The sequence below is a fragment of the Odontesthes bonariensis genome, chromosome 20 (genome assembly GCF_027942865.1).
Source record: "Odontesthes bonariensis isolate fOdoBon6 chromosome 20, fOdoBon6.hap1, whole genome shotgun sequence".
In the NCBI taxonomy this organism is placed as follows: Eukaryota; Metazoa; Chordata; class Actinopteri; order Atheriniformes; family Atherinopsidae; genus Odontesthes; species Odontesthes bonariensis.
The window spans coordinates 15,614,155-15,632,922 of NC_134525.1; the positions used below are offsets into that span (position 1 = coordinate 15,614,155).

Below are 18,768 nucleotides of genomic sequence, written 5' to 3' on the forward strand. Positions count from 1 at the left end.
TAAAAATAATTGCATGCTGTAGTTGAAAATATATATTACAGTGAAAAAAATGGTAAAGTTGTGGCTTGTGTAACTAAAACATTAGCTTAAAATATGCTTCAAACTGCTGAGGAAAACACAGGTGAGAAATCCTTTAGTCACTCCTTGAAGTCTTTTTTAATGATAGTGATTTGATACATATCAGAGTTTTTTCCAGGGAAAAAATATCCATGCTTTTAAATTTGCTGGAGATATGAGTCTACCTCTTATTTCTTATTCAGTGAATAGGAATATGCGAACCTGGCCCCACCGACACCTTCACCCACCAGCAGCTGATACTGGCCTTCATTGTACTACGAAGTGATAACCAATTCCAATATTTGTGTACTATAATACTATACTATACTAAAATACTTTTCCTAAAACATCCAATGTAATATGACTAACTACCAGTTAAAAAAAAAAACAATTCAGCTACACTTTGAGCCAGAGAGCAATTTTCAAGAAAGCCAACAGAAATGAGATGGTAATAAGGTGTTTTCACCAAACAATTTAAGTGCCGCCCCCTCAAAGAGCTGGACTAACTCAGAGCTGCTCGCTAGCCCATTGCTACCAGAGGCAGTTCAGTTACCGGGTTTAGTGGCACTCCATAGAAGGTAGTGTTGGGCAGGCCTGGAAGACAGCAGAGTGAAGTCTGAGCTGGGCCACATGCCAGCCAGAAGCTTGCTTACAATAAAAATGTTTGCTCTGGGAGTGCTGGGCTGGTCAGGGGCTGGCAGAGCGAAGTCTTGCTCTGGGCCAAGCGAGTTTCTGGCTGGCTCACACGACTCGCACATTGCCACGTCCCCTCACTTTTACTTTTGTCTGCTGTGTTTGCGCTGCTCGCTGCAGCCCAACCTTGTCTAGATCAGCGCTTCTAGATCTAGTGGCCTGCATAGTTGGCTTTTCATGGCCTCTCATGGCTTGCTGAGTACTACAGCTCCTCACTCTGCTGTGTTTCGGCTCTGTCCTCCACCTGTGCTAACTTCTCTTCAGCTTGCTACGCTTCTCACTCAATCTGTTCCTCACAATGTATGAAATTTAGCTGTATAGCCTCACCTCCTAGTAGTAACGACTGATTGGTGCTGTTTTCCTCCTGCATACAGGCTGTCCGACCTCACTGATGGCTAATTTCTCTCATGATATGTGATGTGACATATACTGTCATTTTTAACAATTATTCAAGATGCAATCTGCTGGAAAAACTTTGAAGTATTGTTAAAGTGATACACAAACAGTGTGAGACCAAGTGTTTCAAACTTATCAGCTCTGAAATTGAAGTTAAAAGGGAGTTAAAAAGAGCTGCCTTTTCCTTTTTTTATTCTTACGGGCAGCTCTTTCTATCATCCGTTTTCCCTCTGTAACACTAATATGAAATAGTACCGCCAGTAGTTGTTAGCAGCAGGATGACTCTGTTCATATTTATTTGTTCATTAATTTGATCTATCATTAATTGAATTACCCAAATTGACGTGAAGTTCCTAAAATGTTTTGGCTCCTATCATTGCAGCTTGCTGTACTGCCCACCGCTGTGACTTCAAATGTTGTGCATCAGTGCTGCAGTACTTGAGGTGGCCCTTGTTCTGCCATGAAAGATGAATGGGTCCACTGTTACCATCTAACTAATCAGAATGTCTTTGAAGGTTGTTCAATAGCCCCGTCTGACCTCCTTTTGATCAGTGCGGTTCCACTGTGGGATTCTGTTTAAGCTTAGGTTTTGCAAGAAACAAAAACCACACACAGACTCAGAGGCACAGACTTGTGCCAACACACATAACTGTTTCCATGAAATCTTTCACCGTGTAACTATTATTTTATAGGAGTACCACATAAAAAACATACACACACTCTGCGATTGCTGCAATCTCTTTCACAAAGCCCAGAGTAGATATAGCTGGTACAATCACTGTTCACAGTCTGCTAAGAATTATGTTTATGTTTTCAGTAATTGTTTCAACTTATTGTGAAAGCTCAGAGACATTGTATCTCTACTAACTTATCTATTGAAGCTGTGCTGTGCTGTGTTGTGTAAAGCAGGGACACTGTGGGTGTTTTATGTCGCTTAAAAGCTCTTATAGGTTTAGTTTTGTACATAGCCTCATTTTTGGTGATATCACAACCATAAATCCCTAATGTGTGAATGAGGCTGGACCGATAATCTAAAGCTCAGTAAATCCGCAGCAGTTTCCTTTCCAGGTAATCACACCAGCCCAGAATTGCAAACAGCATGCAAAGATTCCATCTATGCTTTCTAAACCAGACTCTCCAGGGGGAGTGTCACATACAATTTCTCAAAAGACTCCCCAGCAGGAGGGTCACACACTTTATCCTACTCCAGGGGGCAATATGTCCGTCTTTGACGTTGTGATCACAATTATAGTAGGCTTATTTATTGAATCTACATGACTAATTTTGATAGATAAGACCTTGCATGCAAACTAACAATCCTCCTGTAAACCTGACCCCTTATAGACCAATCACACAGAAACGTTTGAATTGGCTCTTTTGACCAGAACTGAATTCACAGAAGGGGGTTTAATCATCTGCTCTAAACATGGTATGTTTGTCTTCATGGCTGCAGGTTACAAAAGGGAGCCAACAGTTAGCACAGCAGTGGTCGGATTCTACCTGCTCTATATATATCGTCTGTCACAGATTGACACGTACAGATATTAAAGAAACTTGATGTTTAGGTGGTGCCTTGTAATTTATGATTTCTATTAATGTTTTACTGAATATTGATAGCGTCCCATACACTCTTAATAATTATTTCTAATGATTAAGCTAGCATTACCTTTATTGCAGTAGGTATCCCAAAGAGATCATCTTGTTTCGTAACAGAAGTGGAGCACTTATATACTACTTCGCTGCCTGATTCCCAGCCTGGATGCAGAACTCAATATTCTAAAAAGGAACCCTCTAACTCTCATGACTCAGAGTTTGTTTTGCCTCTGACTACCATGTATATGGCCTCCTCCTGGAGCCAAACCTGAGAGAGAGGCCTGTCAGCAAGTGCCTGGTTTTCGGCTCATTGCCTTTGTGGCCTGGCCGGGCACGGCCCAAATTAACTAAATGACCAGCCTCCTGTTGACCCACTGTCTGCAGAAGATTCTCTAAAAGTCCGATATAAAGTCAGTTGAGTGGTGGTCAAAGGCTTTGTTGGTCTGATTCCCAGCTGTTGATATGGAACGTCATTCAATGGTGTGGTAGGCGCCTGAGCATGTGCTGGTTAGTCAGGCTCACTTTGATGCACAGCAGAGGTTCTGGAATCAATCTGGAGAGGTGATGAACTTAATTCTACTATTGAGTCACCTTGGGTGAGAGATGGTGGGCGGGGTTAGACTTACTTGTAGCCCTACTGTGCCTTTGGGTTGGGGAAAGGTCTCTAAGTATTTTTTATAGTCCCTCAGTGGGCTCCTGAAAAGTGAACCGTTTGAGCACTCTATTGTGCCTACAGTCTTGCGGGGGGGTACTTAAATCCTCATGTCAGCAACAAAAGTGAAAATTAGTCGCTTGTTACAGGGAGGAAGGCCCTCCACAATCTCAGCCTGAGTGGTGTTTTGTTGGTACATCTCTGTGTTTGTCACAGAGTAGTTTCCTCCACATCAAAAGGAGTCATTTGGTGGTTTGGGAATCTGGTCATGATGCCTTCTGGACATCTCTCAGCGGAGGTGCTTCAGACATGTCCTATAGGGAGGGGGCCTTGAGGGAGACCCAGGGCTTGCAGGAGAGATTATATCTCTTGGGTGGCTTGGGAACACATTGGAGTCATTCTGGATGAGCACTAGCTGAGCTGATCTGAAGGATGTCTGGGATCTGATCCCAGATAAGCAGCAGAAAAAAGATGAATGGATGCAATGTATGTTTAACCCAATTCTATCACCCTGTCTTCTCTTTGAGTAATTAATGTATCAATATTTTTAATAAAAATTCTGATGTTTTTAAGAAATTTGAATATCTCACTTATGTGGCAGATATTTAGCAGGCAGCATGTTGGATGTGAATACTTTAAACATTTCATTCATACGAGCATAACCAGATTATAAAATGCCAGGTGACAATAAGTCCGATTTTTATAGATATATATAAATATATATATTTGTTTTTTTTTTCTTAAAAAATTCTATTCAATGGTTTGTTATTCATTTTCAAAATGCCATCTTTGTGCTGACATTTGTCTTACCTTTGGGCAACTGTCTTTATGCTTGTGAACAGATGGAACAGCAGTGTTGCAAAAACCTGACAGTAGTTTTATGGTCATGAAAAAGACCAAATCTGACGGGAAATATGTTTTCAGAGTAAGGAAGTACGTGACTGTTTCTCTGATTTATGCTCAAACAACCAAAATTATTATTACTCTTACACATATGCTTATGTAATTTTGCTTTTAGTCTTCCTCATCTATATCAGCTTATTTTAAGCTCTTGAGTCATCCCCTGGGTAACTAATGTATGTGTGGTGGGTTTCAAGGGCCTAAGGTCAGTGAAACTGTAAAACACAAATATATTTGTACTTAGTGTAACAAAATTACACTTTTGTTACGAAACATGGTATCTTCTCTGCAGTCTTAGAGCAATATTGATGTACCTCTATGTCAATCCAGTATTGCTTTGGAGAGCAGCCCCTGTGAGCTTGAGGGAGCTTTAAAACGACTCACAGTTCAGTCAAAGTTGTTTAACACATGCTGGGACCAGCTTTGCTTCTTAAGATTAGTATTGCTCTTTTAGATACATAGTGTAATTGTTTGCACTTGTTTCATTCGACACAATATGTACAGATCATTCAGTACTACCCAACCCTTTCCCTGGCTTGGAAAATAAATGATTGAGTGAACGATTTCTTAGTGGCTATTGGGTTTTTTTTGTACATCTTCTGCTTGTATTCTGCCAAATGTTTTACCCCCCAGAACCAACTTACCGAACAGGAGTTGAATAATAATTCTGATGTTCAACGGTATTAAAGAAATGTGAATATCTCACTCCTGTGTCAGATATTTAGCAGGCAGCATGTTGGATGTGAATACACATTTTAATTCATACGAGCATAACCAGACAAATCAGTTATGGGACAAATGACTATATATAGTATGTAGAATGTCTTTCTATCTCAAAGACTTCAAAAAGACATTCAATCTTAGACAATACATGCCTTGTAAATGATTGGAGGTACATTTATCTCTCCCTCTACAGGTGTATGCCTAATCACTGTGAACATGGGGGTCGGTGCAAACAGACGTGGGACAGCTTCAGCTGTAACTGTGATGGAACAGGATACAGTGGAGCCACCTGCCACACCTGTGAGTATGTGAATCTGCGATTTCAGTCGTGTTTTTGCCTTTTTTTTTTCTTTTCTCATCCCTTTAACACCACTCAAATAGATTGTGTCCCTTGCATGCGTCCGCATCGGATTTGGCCTTCATCCGTTTGCCATTGAGAGATTAAGCTGCTTCACATTTCTCAATACAGAGGCAGACGAACTTTTGAAATGTTCAGACGCCGAGCTTGTCGTCTACATTGTGTTTTTGTTCTCATTAGAGAAAAAGGAATCCAACTCACTCAGCAGCAGCAGACAAAGACAAGCGAGTCAGAAAGAGATTTTTTGAGGCTTTAAATTTTGAGAATGCCATCCCTCCTCCCATAAGCCACATAGGCAGCATTGTGAATATTTCATCTAAAACTGATTTAATACACAGTAAGTCTGAGAATGTTGGGCAGAGGAATTAAGTGGGTGAAAAAGTTCACTTTTCAGACTGTATCACTGCACAGGGACAAAGGAGTTGCAATGCAAGATGGACGTCTAGAGATATTTTTTGTGTGCGTATACCTTTGTTTGTGGCTGTGTCACGAATTCATTTCTTATAATCTTCTGCATTTATCGCCATGCATCTTATTTAGATTTATAAATTCTGTGTGTAATTACATCCACTGTTTAACAATATGCGGCATGTTATTTACATGGAAATTAAAGCTTTTAGTCATGATGCCAATTAATAACGAGATCAAAATCTGAATTTTTTTTGTTCATTTGAATACGTTTTTTGAAAAGCAACTGTTGTGTTTTAATTACGAATAGAGTTGTGAACGAGTGAACAAGGAGCTGATTTCAAGCATGCCTTCTGTGAAAAGATTATAACGGACTAATTTATTAAAAGACAGCTTCAGGCATAGCAGACTTGGGCACAAGGTTTGAGTTTATAAAGTCGTGGGCCAAATCTGGGGGACAGCCAGTAATGTGTGGGTAGGGAGAATAGATGAGTAATTCTTTCCCCATCCTTCTGATCTCCTACTTAGGCATGGATATCTACACAAGTGCCCCGGTGAAGCTGGTTTGTGGCCAATAGCAAGCTGTGGGTGTAACATGTATAGCTATGAAACAGGGCATTGCTTGAAAATATCAAGCAGTCGGTCCTTTAAAGACATGCCATGCAACTTTTTCATGGTCATAAAATTGCTTGGCAATGATCAGTTTGCTTGGCTGACCCGTTCCGATGAAAACGGTGACATTTCCATCTCCATCTGGTGGCCCTAGCCCGAAACAGCGCTTGCAACTTTGCCTGTGGCGCCGCGTGCTTTGTTTAGCTCTGGAAGTCTCGCGACACACGAGAGCCGAGAACTACTGCTTCACGGCAGGTCGTAAAGGGCTCTGAGCCGAGCCAGGTATGATATAGTACAAGACAAACATGCACATATGGTTTACAATTCATTCTTTGCTTTTACACTGCTTTGATAATTACTTTTACTACATACCTTTGAAGACATCGCGAACCTCCGTCGTCTTCTCCAACTCTCTGCCAGTGTCTTGAAAAATAAACCGTAAATTGCCTCTGGTGGGTTTACGACAGTCTGGCTAGACTGTCGCCTATTTTCTATGGAGCTCCCCCTACAGCTTTGGGGTGTGTATTGCATGGTAAACAAACCCCGTATCACTGAGCCCTGCTTTAAAAAGAATTAAAAGCCAGAAGGAAAGAAAGCTCAAGAGTTAGCCTTCTGTTTAGAGAGAAATGCTGTTTAAAGTTTGATTGGCTGTAAATGGTTTTAGATATTAAAGTCCCTTAACTTTATCAAAGTGACATGGTTACTCTATTGCCCCTTATAGCTATGAAGTGATTAGCTACATTAAAGAAAAGTCAATTAATGGAATATTCATTCATGATGATGTTGATAATGACTAATCTTCCAAATCCTTTATGTAATCAACATTTGCTGATGATTGCTTTGGTTTGTAGATTTGATACCAACTGGGTTTGCTGTTTCGTAATATGTCATCTGTAATCTCTAATGCCAGCCATGTCAAACAATTACTTGGGAAAACATTGTTGCTGAAGGAAGCAGAGGTTTGAAATAAATCATAGCAATTATATAGCAAGCGAATTAGAGTCCAGTTCACTCTAATACAATCATAATCCATTAAAATCAAATTCATTCAATTCCAAATTAATCCAGTTCATACAGAGCCAACTAAAAAAATAAAATGGAAAGGAAACCAACAGATTGCTCCGAAACTTCCCTTCGAATCAATATCCCATCCAGAGCGCAACAGTGGATAGAAAAAACTCCCTTTCAACAGGAAGAAACCTTTGGCAGAACCAGACTCAGTAAGAGCGGCCGTCTGCCTCGCCCAGCCGGGGGTTCTGAGGACGGGAAAGAGGGGACAGCAAACAACCCAACACCAGGCCAGGGATACCTACTGGGAAAAAGAAACACGAGTTGATGCCAACAAACATAATGCAAGAGGAAAGACACATTAAAGAAAAGACAGTCAGGGCACATGGTAGTAAACTCGTTTACAAGCTTGTTTATATTTTGTTTTTTAAACTCTTTCTTTAGCCTCTGACTACTCCTACGTCAGGCAAGAAAGTTCCACTCTAAGTTGCTCTCTCATTTCTAATGCTGTCCGAGCGAGTGTGGTTCAGGACACCACTTCTGGACTGGCACAGAATAGAGATGATAGAGGACCCAGAAGGATTCATTCCCACATTTTTCACCAGTTAGGGGTGCACACACAAAGAAGCAGTCAGCCAGGCAGATGGAGGAGTTGACTGTTGGAAGGCAAAAAACCTGGAACAGCATAAGCTCATGTATGAACTTAAATCTACAAAAAGTAAAGTGTTGACTAATGTTGTTGTACGGATTGTACCACCCTCAGGTAGGAAAGTGGGAAGGACTGCCACGCCAGTCCCTGAACATATTTATGGTCATAAAGGGATCAACCCCTCAGATGTTGTTTTTAAATCAAAAATCAAATCAAATCAAATTTATTTGTGTAGCACATTTCGTGTACAAAACAATTCAAAGTGCTTTACATAAAATAAAAGCATTGAAGCGGGGAGTGGAAGAAGCATTAAAAATACATAAAAGAATATAAAGAGAAACAAATAAATTAATTAAAATGAATTAAAAACAAGCAACAATAAAAGATACCGTGTACCTGAGGTGGCATTGCTATCGCGGATTATGTACAAATTTCCACCTTTCGTGGAACAAGCAACAGTCTAGATAAGTTAAAAGATACCGTGCAGATTTCATGCATAGACACATGTGAACAGAAATGTTTTTAACCTGGATTTAAAAATGTCTACATCTGGTGAAAGTTTAATCTCCACTGGCAGTTTGTTCCACTTGTTTGCAGCATAAAAGCTAAATGCTGCTTCTCCATGTTTAGTCTGGACTCTGGACTGGACCAGCTGACCTGAGTCCTTGGATCTAAGAGCTCTTCTAGGTTTATATTCTCTGAACATATCACAGATGTATTTTGGGCCTAAATCGTTCTGGGATTTGTAAACCATCAGCAGGCTTTTAAAATCTATTCTGTGACTGACTGGAAGCCAGTGTAAAGATTTTAAAACTAGTGTGATGTGTTCAGGTTCTGTCTTTAAGAATAGCACAGCTCTCTCTATACATCTAATACTTATTCAAAGTTTGTGCTATTTTAAATGATTATCACAAAATTGTATGTCACTCTATCTCAACATGACACAGTGTGACTCTTTGGAGGTATAAACAAAGACTTTTATTGTGAATTATCTGATTTGGGGAGGATGTGACTATGGACTGCAACCATTATTGTTTCCTCCTGTTGTTTCTCTTTGCTCCTGCTCCAGCCATCTATGAGCCTTCATGTGAGGCCTATAAACATTTAGGCAGGTCCTCTGACTCCTACTGGATTGACCCTGATGGCAGTGGACCCCTTGGCCCCGTAAAAGTCAACTGCAACATGACAGGTGGGCGCGGTTGCTGCTGCTATCAAGGTTCTGTCTTTCTGTATGTGTGCATGCATACTTGTGTGTAGATATGTGTCTTTTCCCACCTTTCCTACTCTGTCTATACCCAGCGACTTGTCAATTAAGAAAATTCTGCAGCCCTTCTCATTCTTAACATCAAACAGCAGCAGTCTTGGGTTTCCATGGCAACTCACTCAGTTAGTGAGTGACATTTAAGGAGAAGCCAACACAAATGTTAAAACAACTAAAATATATATGAAATTAAGCTGTTATGCAAATATAAGTATGCACATAGAGTCTAAGTGACACTTGTGGCACACAGCTGCCCACCTGCACATATCCATGCACACACACATACACGTACATACACACACACACACACACACGCAAGGCGGAATAAGTAGATTGTGTGGAACAGCAGAGCATGCAAGCGGAGCAAAGGCAAGACTTTTAATGAAATGTCATTGCACCCCGCTGGCTAGTCCCTTGGTCACGCTGAATAGCACACTCACACCTTAGAAATGTTAAAAGTTTCTCTTTCTAACATGCTTATGCACACTTCAGAGACCTGAAATACACACTCGTATATTCCTTGAATGACAGCGCAAATGAACAAGGAAACGGGTATATTAAACCCTAGAGTCTCATAGCAGTACCTGTGATTAAACAGAATATGTTTTTATTGCTATTTCACTGCTCCTAAACTTTTGTCAGTGCATTTAATGAGTTGAATGTGTAAATGTGTCTGGTTTGTGTAGATTTAGGTCAAATTAGTAATTCAACACATCTTGACAAGTTTGATTTTTTTTTTTTTTTTAACTTGAAGGAAAAGTATTTCTCTGTAGGCCTATGCTATAAATTGCTTACAGGTGTCATATATTTTTTGTATTTGTGAATGCATAGAAGACAAAGTATGGACGACAGTTGTGAACAACCTGCCACCCAAGACTGTAATCACGGGCTCCAGCAGAGAGAGACGAACTGTCCTTCAAGTCAACTACAGTGCTTCTATGGACCAGGTAACACTCTCATACATATACACTGGCATGGATTATGTACACAAAGTGTCATGCTTAGATTTTGTTTTTTTAGGCAATCCAAAATGATAAGATTACGTATTAAGAAGTGAATAAATGAAGTATTGCTGTAATATGACATTTATCATTCTGCATTAATCTTTTTCTGGATTTTGATTTTATGAAATCAATCTATGCTGGTTTATTTAATCCTTACAAACGATCACTTAACATTTCCTGTGGGTAAATACATTTGTAACAACTTGTTGGATCTAGCAAAGCTGTGCATTGACGTGTGTGCAAATTGAAGTCACATTTGCACACACTGCAACAAAAGTGCCCTCTTTAAAATCTAGTAAACGTTAATTTCCCAGCGGCCATGATTTCTAATTCAAGGGAGCAAGACAGAACATGAGTTTGCAAACTGTCCAGGCTGGAATGGGATTCTCTATGTATACCTAACTTTAGCAAAATAGTACGGAATAGTAATCAGTTGGACATATGTCAATCATGTATCATATTCAGATGTTTTCTGTTATTACAGACTGTATGATTTACGGCCTCTGTTTCTCTCAGACTTTATCAATAAAATTGAAAAAAGTCATATCTTTATATATGATTTATAGTTCTATTCATCATAATAAACCTACACAAAATGTGATTGTAACCATACAGATAAATTTAACATTAACATTAACATCATATACTTCTTTTCCCACTGGAATATTACTCAACCCAAATCCAAAGTCAACTGAAACAGTCTTCGGTCTTGTAAATGCCCTAACTAACATAATGAATATTTAATGTCATTCCTGTATGGCTTGTCTGTTGTGGTTCTCTCACATACAGCTCAGACTGTCTAGATTTGATACCTTCATCTTCCTGCTGAGTTATAAATTGCAGTTGTCACTCTCAGTCCAAAGCAAACTGTGTGAGAACTTTACAGGTTCCAACACCTCCATTAGGAGTGACAGCAGTTTTTACCTGCAGCATGTACATGACTGTTATGTTTCAAGAGATGACATGGTTTGAGTAGCACATCCTTGTAGTAATTATGTTTCCTCATTACCTGTATGGTTCACTTGTTTCATTTGCAGCTTCTAAAAGTCACAGGAAGCTAAATCAAAACAGCATTTTCCTTCATATTGTAGTTCAGTAACTATTCTAACATGGAACTGGCCTGTCTGGTTGAATAAGATAAATTGAAAATCCCATCCCTGTTTGTGTTTTTAGGTGACAGCCATCACCACCAGTGCAGAATACTGTGAACAGCAGATCGCCTACAGCTGCCGCATGTCCCGCCTGCTCAACACTCCAGGTAAAGGCTGAGGATGGCATCTTTATTCCCCACTGACTCAAACACAAGTAGACAGCGCTGACACAGATAGGGTGTTTGCTTTTTGCCACATAGTTGGATGAGAAATAACATCAACAGAAAGACAGAATTTCCTTATGTCAAAAATTACAGGAGTAAATGAATGAGGAGACACACAGAATGTAGATGCTTCTATAAAGAGTAACTGAATCTGCTGATACTATTAAAATTATGTGAATTCATTTGACCGTTACTAGATCTCAACCTCACCCCTCTGTTTCAGTCTTTGCAAACAAGCTTTAAAGCTTCAGCTGTAGCTTATTGTGGTCCAACACCCTAAGATGGGTTTCCCCATCAGTATGTTTGAACTGTTCCTTTACTTTTCCTTTTACGTAGCACAGCTACAAATTATGCGGTTAAAACAGACCATTGGAAACAAGTTGTGTCCAGCATATGCACAGTCTGAGTAAATTAACTTGGATTCTATTTGTTTGGAGTCCATTTGGCTGCTGGATTGCAGCCCCATGTTTTCTGTCAGTTTGGTTTTGATTAGTTGTGCTGGTTTGTTAAGATGTATGTTATTACTTGGTTTAGTTGACGCAAGGTATTTGAAAAGTTTCTGTGCAGGATTTAAAACAGCAAACAACTGAGCAGCTGTTGCTTGTGGCAGGAGAGTCAAATGCAGCAGTATTTTCATCTTGTATTGTTCAGTCTGTGTTAGTGTTAAATGTCTTGTTTAATGAACAAGTGTGTCCATGAGTGTGTGTGTGTGTATGCGCACGCGCTCAAACAGTAAAATTCACAGAAATGAGCGTTTTTCACTATGAGAATAACAAGCTGGCTGTCATTGTCAGATCAACTTTTCATTTTGCATTTTCCTCTGGCTAAGACACACACACACACACACACAGTATGCACTTGCATATGAGTCTGCACACCATAACCCACCTTGGGGAGCAGCTTCATAAAGACAAGACACCCTTAGCAATTAAAGTGAGTGAGAAGAGACAAAGGGAATGAGAAAGGAGAGTGGAAGACAATGGATTTGTTAGATGTATGTGTTTGGGAGGCTTCTTTTACTGCATTAGTAAGGACAAAAATACTGAGAACCCACTATATTTGTAGGGTCTTAAAGCTTGTTTTTTTTTAGTATTAAGTTGCTAGATCCCCACAAATTAAAATATTTCAGGGTTCACGCTAGATTTGTTGTTTTTGATAAATTCAAGAACTTTGTTTGGTTAAAGGTTAGAGTTAAGCACTCTTGTGATGGTCAAAGTGAGAAATTTAATTATTCCAGCAGAGAGTTCCCACAAAGATGGCGAGACAATAATATGTGAGTGTGTGTGTGTGGTTCTGCATATGTTTGTGTCCATGGTCCTTGATTGACTGAGTAGGAGTGAAGTAAAAGCTGGTTGGTAATAGCTGGGTGTTAGTGCAGCAGACCAAAACTTTGCAATTAACTTCCACTGCACTGAAAGATGGCGCCCACATCTACAAACATTGAGAGTGAAAACCCACGCACACACAGATATACACAAATACCCACGCTCTGATAATATTCAATTTTTCTTTCATTCTTTAGCTACAAATACTTTTGGTTTGCAAACAAACACACAGCCATTCAGACCTTTATTAACTAGTTCACTCCTAATTCACTGCCTTGCAAGTTAGAAAAATCAAATTACCATCTAGAATGACAGAGAAAGTAGGACCTGGAAAAATAATTTGCCCAAAAATATGTTTCATAAATGAGCTGTCAGCTTTAATCAAATTACACTGTCAACAGTATTTCCAATGTGAAACACAAGCACACATGCACAAGTGGCTGTACACACTCCTCCACTACCACTTCTTTTTTTCTGTCCAGATCACATTTATTAGACAAGGACTGGCATTTTGAAGCTAAACGAACCGTTAAATAGGAATTATATTCTGCCACCAGTGACACCCTTAATTTGAAACTTGGGCAGTAATTGCTCTAATTGTTTGGCCCCGTCTCACCTCTGTCACCTATTCTGTCCTTTTATCATTTTTTAACACTCCTTTCACTTTGGCACATCCACCATCTCCAAACATATTCTATCCAACGTTAAGTCATTCACAGAATGTGAACAGAGGGAGAGCTTGATGCTGATGTGTACAGACACACAACAGACACAGCTTACATACACACAGACACCAGTAATTCCTTTTCTTTCCTCTCTCCTTATGCCGTCTTGCATCTCTTCCACTGCTTCCTACATTCTTCAGCTTCCACGTTTATCAATTCTCATCCATCTCTTCTCTCCTCTTCCTCCACACATAACTCCTGTATTTTGGCTTTGTACTCTCCCTCCTCCTCTTTACCATCTCTAGTTTCTGTTTCTGCCTTTCTTCACCTTCATTTTTATTTTATTTTTTTATTTTTTCCTCCTCGTTTCCATCCTGTCTCCCTGCTCCCAACTTCTTACTCACTATGTTGAACACTATTTCCATGGATATTAAAATCACAGAATTTAGAAGAGAATTAGTACCTTTGACTCATGATTTAGAATAATTTTCGTCAGCATTTCCAACCCAGAAAAATAAAACAGTGGTATAAGGCTTGTATAAAGATATGCCCTCTTTGCCTCTTGTTAAAAGTTGGTTGTTACCCCTTGACCCATTTCCCCTCTCAGCAAAAATAATGCTTTGTATGTACATTGTTTTCACTGATGTGAATACAAATATCTAATATATATTTTTTTGCCCCATAAACTTGTCAATTGTTTAAGCAAAAAGAATAGATTCAGTCATCTATTTTTACAACCAGTAAAGGATTAAAATTTGTCCTGCTTTCTACTCTTCAAATTCCATCCGCAAGGAAAGCCACAGTTACTTTGGCTTTACTTTGGTTTGGGGAAGTTAGGTAAACAATCACATAAAAGGTTTTTTATTGTGCACAAACAATGACAAAATGTATTGTTTTCCGTTCTGCAAGAGATCATTGTTCTTGCAAACATTGTTTTTTTAGGAACTAAAAACATATCAGTTAGGGTTTTAGCAGTGCAGAGCAAATCAAATGATGAAAAAAAATGTTTTGTTGCATTTGATTGCATAACTCTGCTTAGTTAATCAAGATAAATAACAGTTTAAACCTATAATTAACTTCTGTAATCTATTGAGTATCTTTTCTAATTAAATATTTTTAAATCATAATTATCCAGTTTTCGCTAGAATTCAATTCACTTAATTTATAGCTCCAACTTACAAAGAAATGTGATCTATCAAGGTACTGCAAATATATAGTCCAATTATAATCAAAATAAATCAAACAAATCAAATTATTCAAAGTCATATAATACCAGCTCACAAAAAGTTGTCAAGCTAAGGGAGCCAATGAATCGCAACAGATCAGTAAATGAGTAGACCTTTCATTCAATCTCACGTCCTGTGCATCCATGAGGTGTAACAGCAGAGAGGACAACTCAGGAAAACCTTCAGCTGATTCTGTCTCAACTGGTTAGGAGTTATACAAATGTAATATTAATTTACCAGCCATGCTTTGACCTTTAGGAAGGTGGGTAATGTGGTTTTGAGCTGTTTTAGGAATTTTAATGCAGCTGAGGTATGCGTCCAGAGGTAATTAGATTAAACATATCCATAGGTTTTCTATATACAGTATGCAGTGTTTTTCCTCTACAATCACATATCAATTAACATATTGGGAGCAATGTGGAATTCATTGTCTTGCCTGAGAACTATATGACAAGATAACATGGTGGGGATCGACTCGCTGACCCTCCAGGTGGAAGATGACCACCTCTAGATGTTGAGCCACGGACACCATACTACTTTAGATCTGTTGTTTTTTAACAGTTGAGTGCGGATTGTGGTGCACATTACGACAGAAAATGGTAAAAAAAAAAATACAAAAAAACAAGGACAGCATCCACAGACTGTAGTTTTGCGTAATTGTGTGCGCTCTTCTAAAATCTAAAACCAGACATTCCAGCAACACTCTCCAGATTCTTCTAATGGAACCCAAAGCATTCGAAGGCACCAACAGATGTGCAATCCCGCAAGGATGCTCAGGGTGTGCCGCAGGGCCTCTTCCCAGTAACATGTGCTCAAAGAACCAACCAGGAGGTATCCTAATTAGATGCCCAAACCATCTCAGCTGACGCTTTTCAATCAGACAGTGCAAACACAAAGATACTCCAAGTTTTATGTCCGAGCTCCCACTGGATGGTCGAGAAATGAGTTTCCTCTGGAACCAACCTCCAAAGGAAACTCATTTCCACTGCTTGTATCCATGATCTAATTCTTTGGGTCTCTACCCAAATCTTGTGACCATAGGTGAAGGTTGGAATAAAGATGGACCAGTAGATCAAAAGCTTTACCCTTCAGCTCAGCTCCCTCTTCAAAACAGCTGACTGACACATCACCCTCATTACTGCTAACGAAGCCCATCTGTCCATCTCTTGCTCCAATTTGCCATCTCTCATGAACAAGATCCTGAGATACTTAAACTTTTCCACTTGTAGCTGAGACTCATTTGTGACTCACCACTTTCTGGTTAAAAAACACAGCCTGGGATTTGGAGAAGCTGACTTTTATCCCACTCACTTCACACTCTCCTGCTAACACTCCAGTGCGCTCTGAAGATCATGGTTTGAAGTAGCCAACATCATCTGCAAAAAGGGAGAAATGCAACCCTGGGGATCCCAAACCAAACACCCTCCTTTTGCCAACTATGCTTTGAGATCTTATCCAACACACACTTTAAACAAGCTCGACTTGTGCCTGGAATGTAGATCCAGCTCTTGCTTTGATTATAAAGGGACCCCATACCTCTGCTGCAGTTATAAAAAAAAAATATGCAGCCATTTTAAAGCTTTTCTATGTATTTGATTTTCCATTCTTTTCTTTCATTTCATACTCTCCAGCTTTAATTTTATTACCGACCTCAGTGCAGTCTTCATGCTACCAACAATCTTGTAATCCTCTTTCAATTTTTAGCCGCCCTCTCACTTCCACAGCAATCTTAAAACAGACCACTCCTGCGAGATTTACGTTTGGTGGGATCCAAGTCCCAATGCAGGGCTCTACCACAGTGCTCCTTCTGAATCCGAGATTCAACAATTGGTAAGACCCTCCTCGCCAACACAATGAAATAAACTTTCCTGAGTAGAGCGATCCTCCTTTAGCTGGAACACACTCTACAGTCTTCCTTCTTAAATTTGGGAACCACCAAACCCTGTTTGCCACTCCACATCTCTATGCGACAACGAAGAGGTTTGTCAGCCAAGACAACCCCAAAATGTCCAGAGCCTTCAGCATCTCAGGGTGAATCCCATCCATCCATAGAGCCCTACCACATTGAAGCTTTCTAACTACCTTGGCAACCTCTGCCAAAGTGATGGGGAGTCTTCCCTCAATGGAGGGCATGCTGGTCGGATTAAGGAGATTCACAGTTGCCAAAAGAACAGAAACCAGACACACAGAATAATTATTTCTAAGTGAAATATGTATGTAGTTTACAGCCAGTCAACGTGATTAGGATTTTATCACATGAAAAAATTTTGAATTATCAGTGTAGTTACTGGCTATTGAAACGTTACAGGCCTCTAAAATGTGGAAAAGAAGATGATGCAGCAGTTTTATACAGTAGATGGGGGGGACATTTGAATAGGGAGGAAAAAATCAGGACTTGTCACTCCTGCTTTGTCTTTGTACTCATCACCTATCAAACCAAAACTGCTCTCTGGCCACCAACAGCAACAAAAAGTGCCTTACCAAAAATATCAAAGGTGATGTTGTCAAGTAGAGGCTTTGTAAAGGTTTGACCTGGAACAACTTTGAATGGAATAGAAATTGGCCCTTGGTGTGTGACACACAAATAAGGAGAGAGTCAGAGACACAGGTGAAAATGAAAAATAAATAGAGGTGACAGGAGATGAAAGATGAGTGTTGCGCAGGATAATGAGGCTGTGTGTATGCCAAGTGTTGTTACAGTTCATTCCTTGGGCACCTCTGGTCTCAATTATTGCTTCACAAGTAATGGTCAAGACAACCGCTGTCATATTCCACAAACATACTCACACAAATCCTCGCAGGTTTTGTATCAAAGCCTAATGACTTTGCTTCAGCAGCACTGGTAAACCACTTGTTTATTAGATTTTTTTCCTCATTTGTGTTTTCTGTTGTTCATCATTAACCTTTAAAAATGCAACAATGAGAGACTCTTTGCATTTTAGCCTTGAATTTAATTGTCAGCGAAAATAACAGATCCCAGTAATTGTGCACTGGTGTGAAATGGCTGGCTTACATCAAAATAAACCAAAAAAAGTATGACACTTATGTTTTGTTGGAAAATGCGCATCTTTAATGAACTGTACAATATATACCAGTGAGATCTCCTTGTTGTGGCCTTTAAGTAAGCTTAGATTCTAATAGTTCTCATTATTCATTTGTTTGTACAAAGAACTTTTTCTGCTCGTAACAAATATTCGTTAGGGTTCTTGTCTTGTCATTGTTTTGAGATTATGTCTTCCTTATGTTTTGTGTATTAGTGCTTTTTTTGTTATCTTATTGTGCCCCATGCACTGCTGTGTATTTCATTACTTAACTAATGTTCTCGTTACTTTGTCATTACTGGGTGAAAGCACTCAGAAGGCCAGAGGCAAAGAAGGGCCAAGAGAGAACAAGAACTAATATACTGAAAAGACAAGAGAATGGAGAACTATTACTCAGGCCCTCAGGCTTCTCTATTGCAATCCCTGTCTCCCATCTTTCTTTTTCTCTTCCTTTTCTTACACCCTATAGACTAGCTCCTAATTACCATTAAATTACCTTCTCTAACTGCCCCTGCTTTAACTTCACTGAGAATCTGCCTCCTTCAAGGTGGCAGGACACTCTGCGGTGACATGTAAAGTTAGGCTTTATATAGCACAGCAAATTAACAGGCGTCAGGCCTCAAATGGTCTTGGATATAAATGTGGGCTAGTGTTAAGTGGAAACAGCAGGCATGTGTATGTTAGTGAGCAGGCAAATGAGCATTTTTGTGACAAAATGTTTTTCAGCTGGGAAGACTGTACAAGAAATGGAGCAACAAAGTGTGATCCGTCACAGAAGAGCCCACATCATTTACATTGCATAAGGTGTGCCCTCTGGTTGCCGTTGCCTTGGTAATGCGTCATTGCCTGGGATAATGCTTTCATATGTTCTGTTGACAAAGT

At 39.6% G+C, this 18,768-nt stretch overlaps 1 protein-coding gene across 3 annotated transcripts in view; it reads left to right on the forward strand.

The window, feature by feature from the left end:
* Positions 1-18,768, forward strand: part of cntnap2a (contactin associated protein 2a) — a 350,220-nt gene that overhangs the window by 222,972 nt on the left and 108,480 nt on the right. For 2 of the 3 annotated variants that reach the window (XM_075452129.1, XM_075452130.1), the window contains exons 12-15: positions 5,208-5,314; positions 9,119-9,238; positions 10,142-10,257; positions 11,488-11,572. In XM_075452129.1, coding sequence (XP_075308244.1) covers positions 5,208-5,314; positions 9,119-9,238; positions 10,142-10,257; positions 11,488-11,572 — 428 coding nt within the window. The remainder of the gene's footprint in view (positions 1-5,207; positions 5,315-9,118; positions 9,239-10,141; positions 10,258-11,487; positions 11,573-18,768) is intronic. The other variant, XM_075452131.1, reaches the window with a different exon arrangement.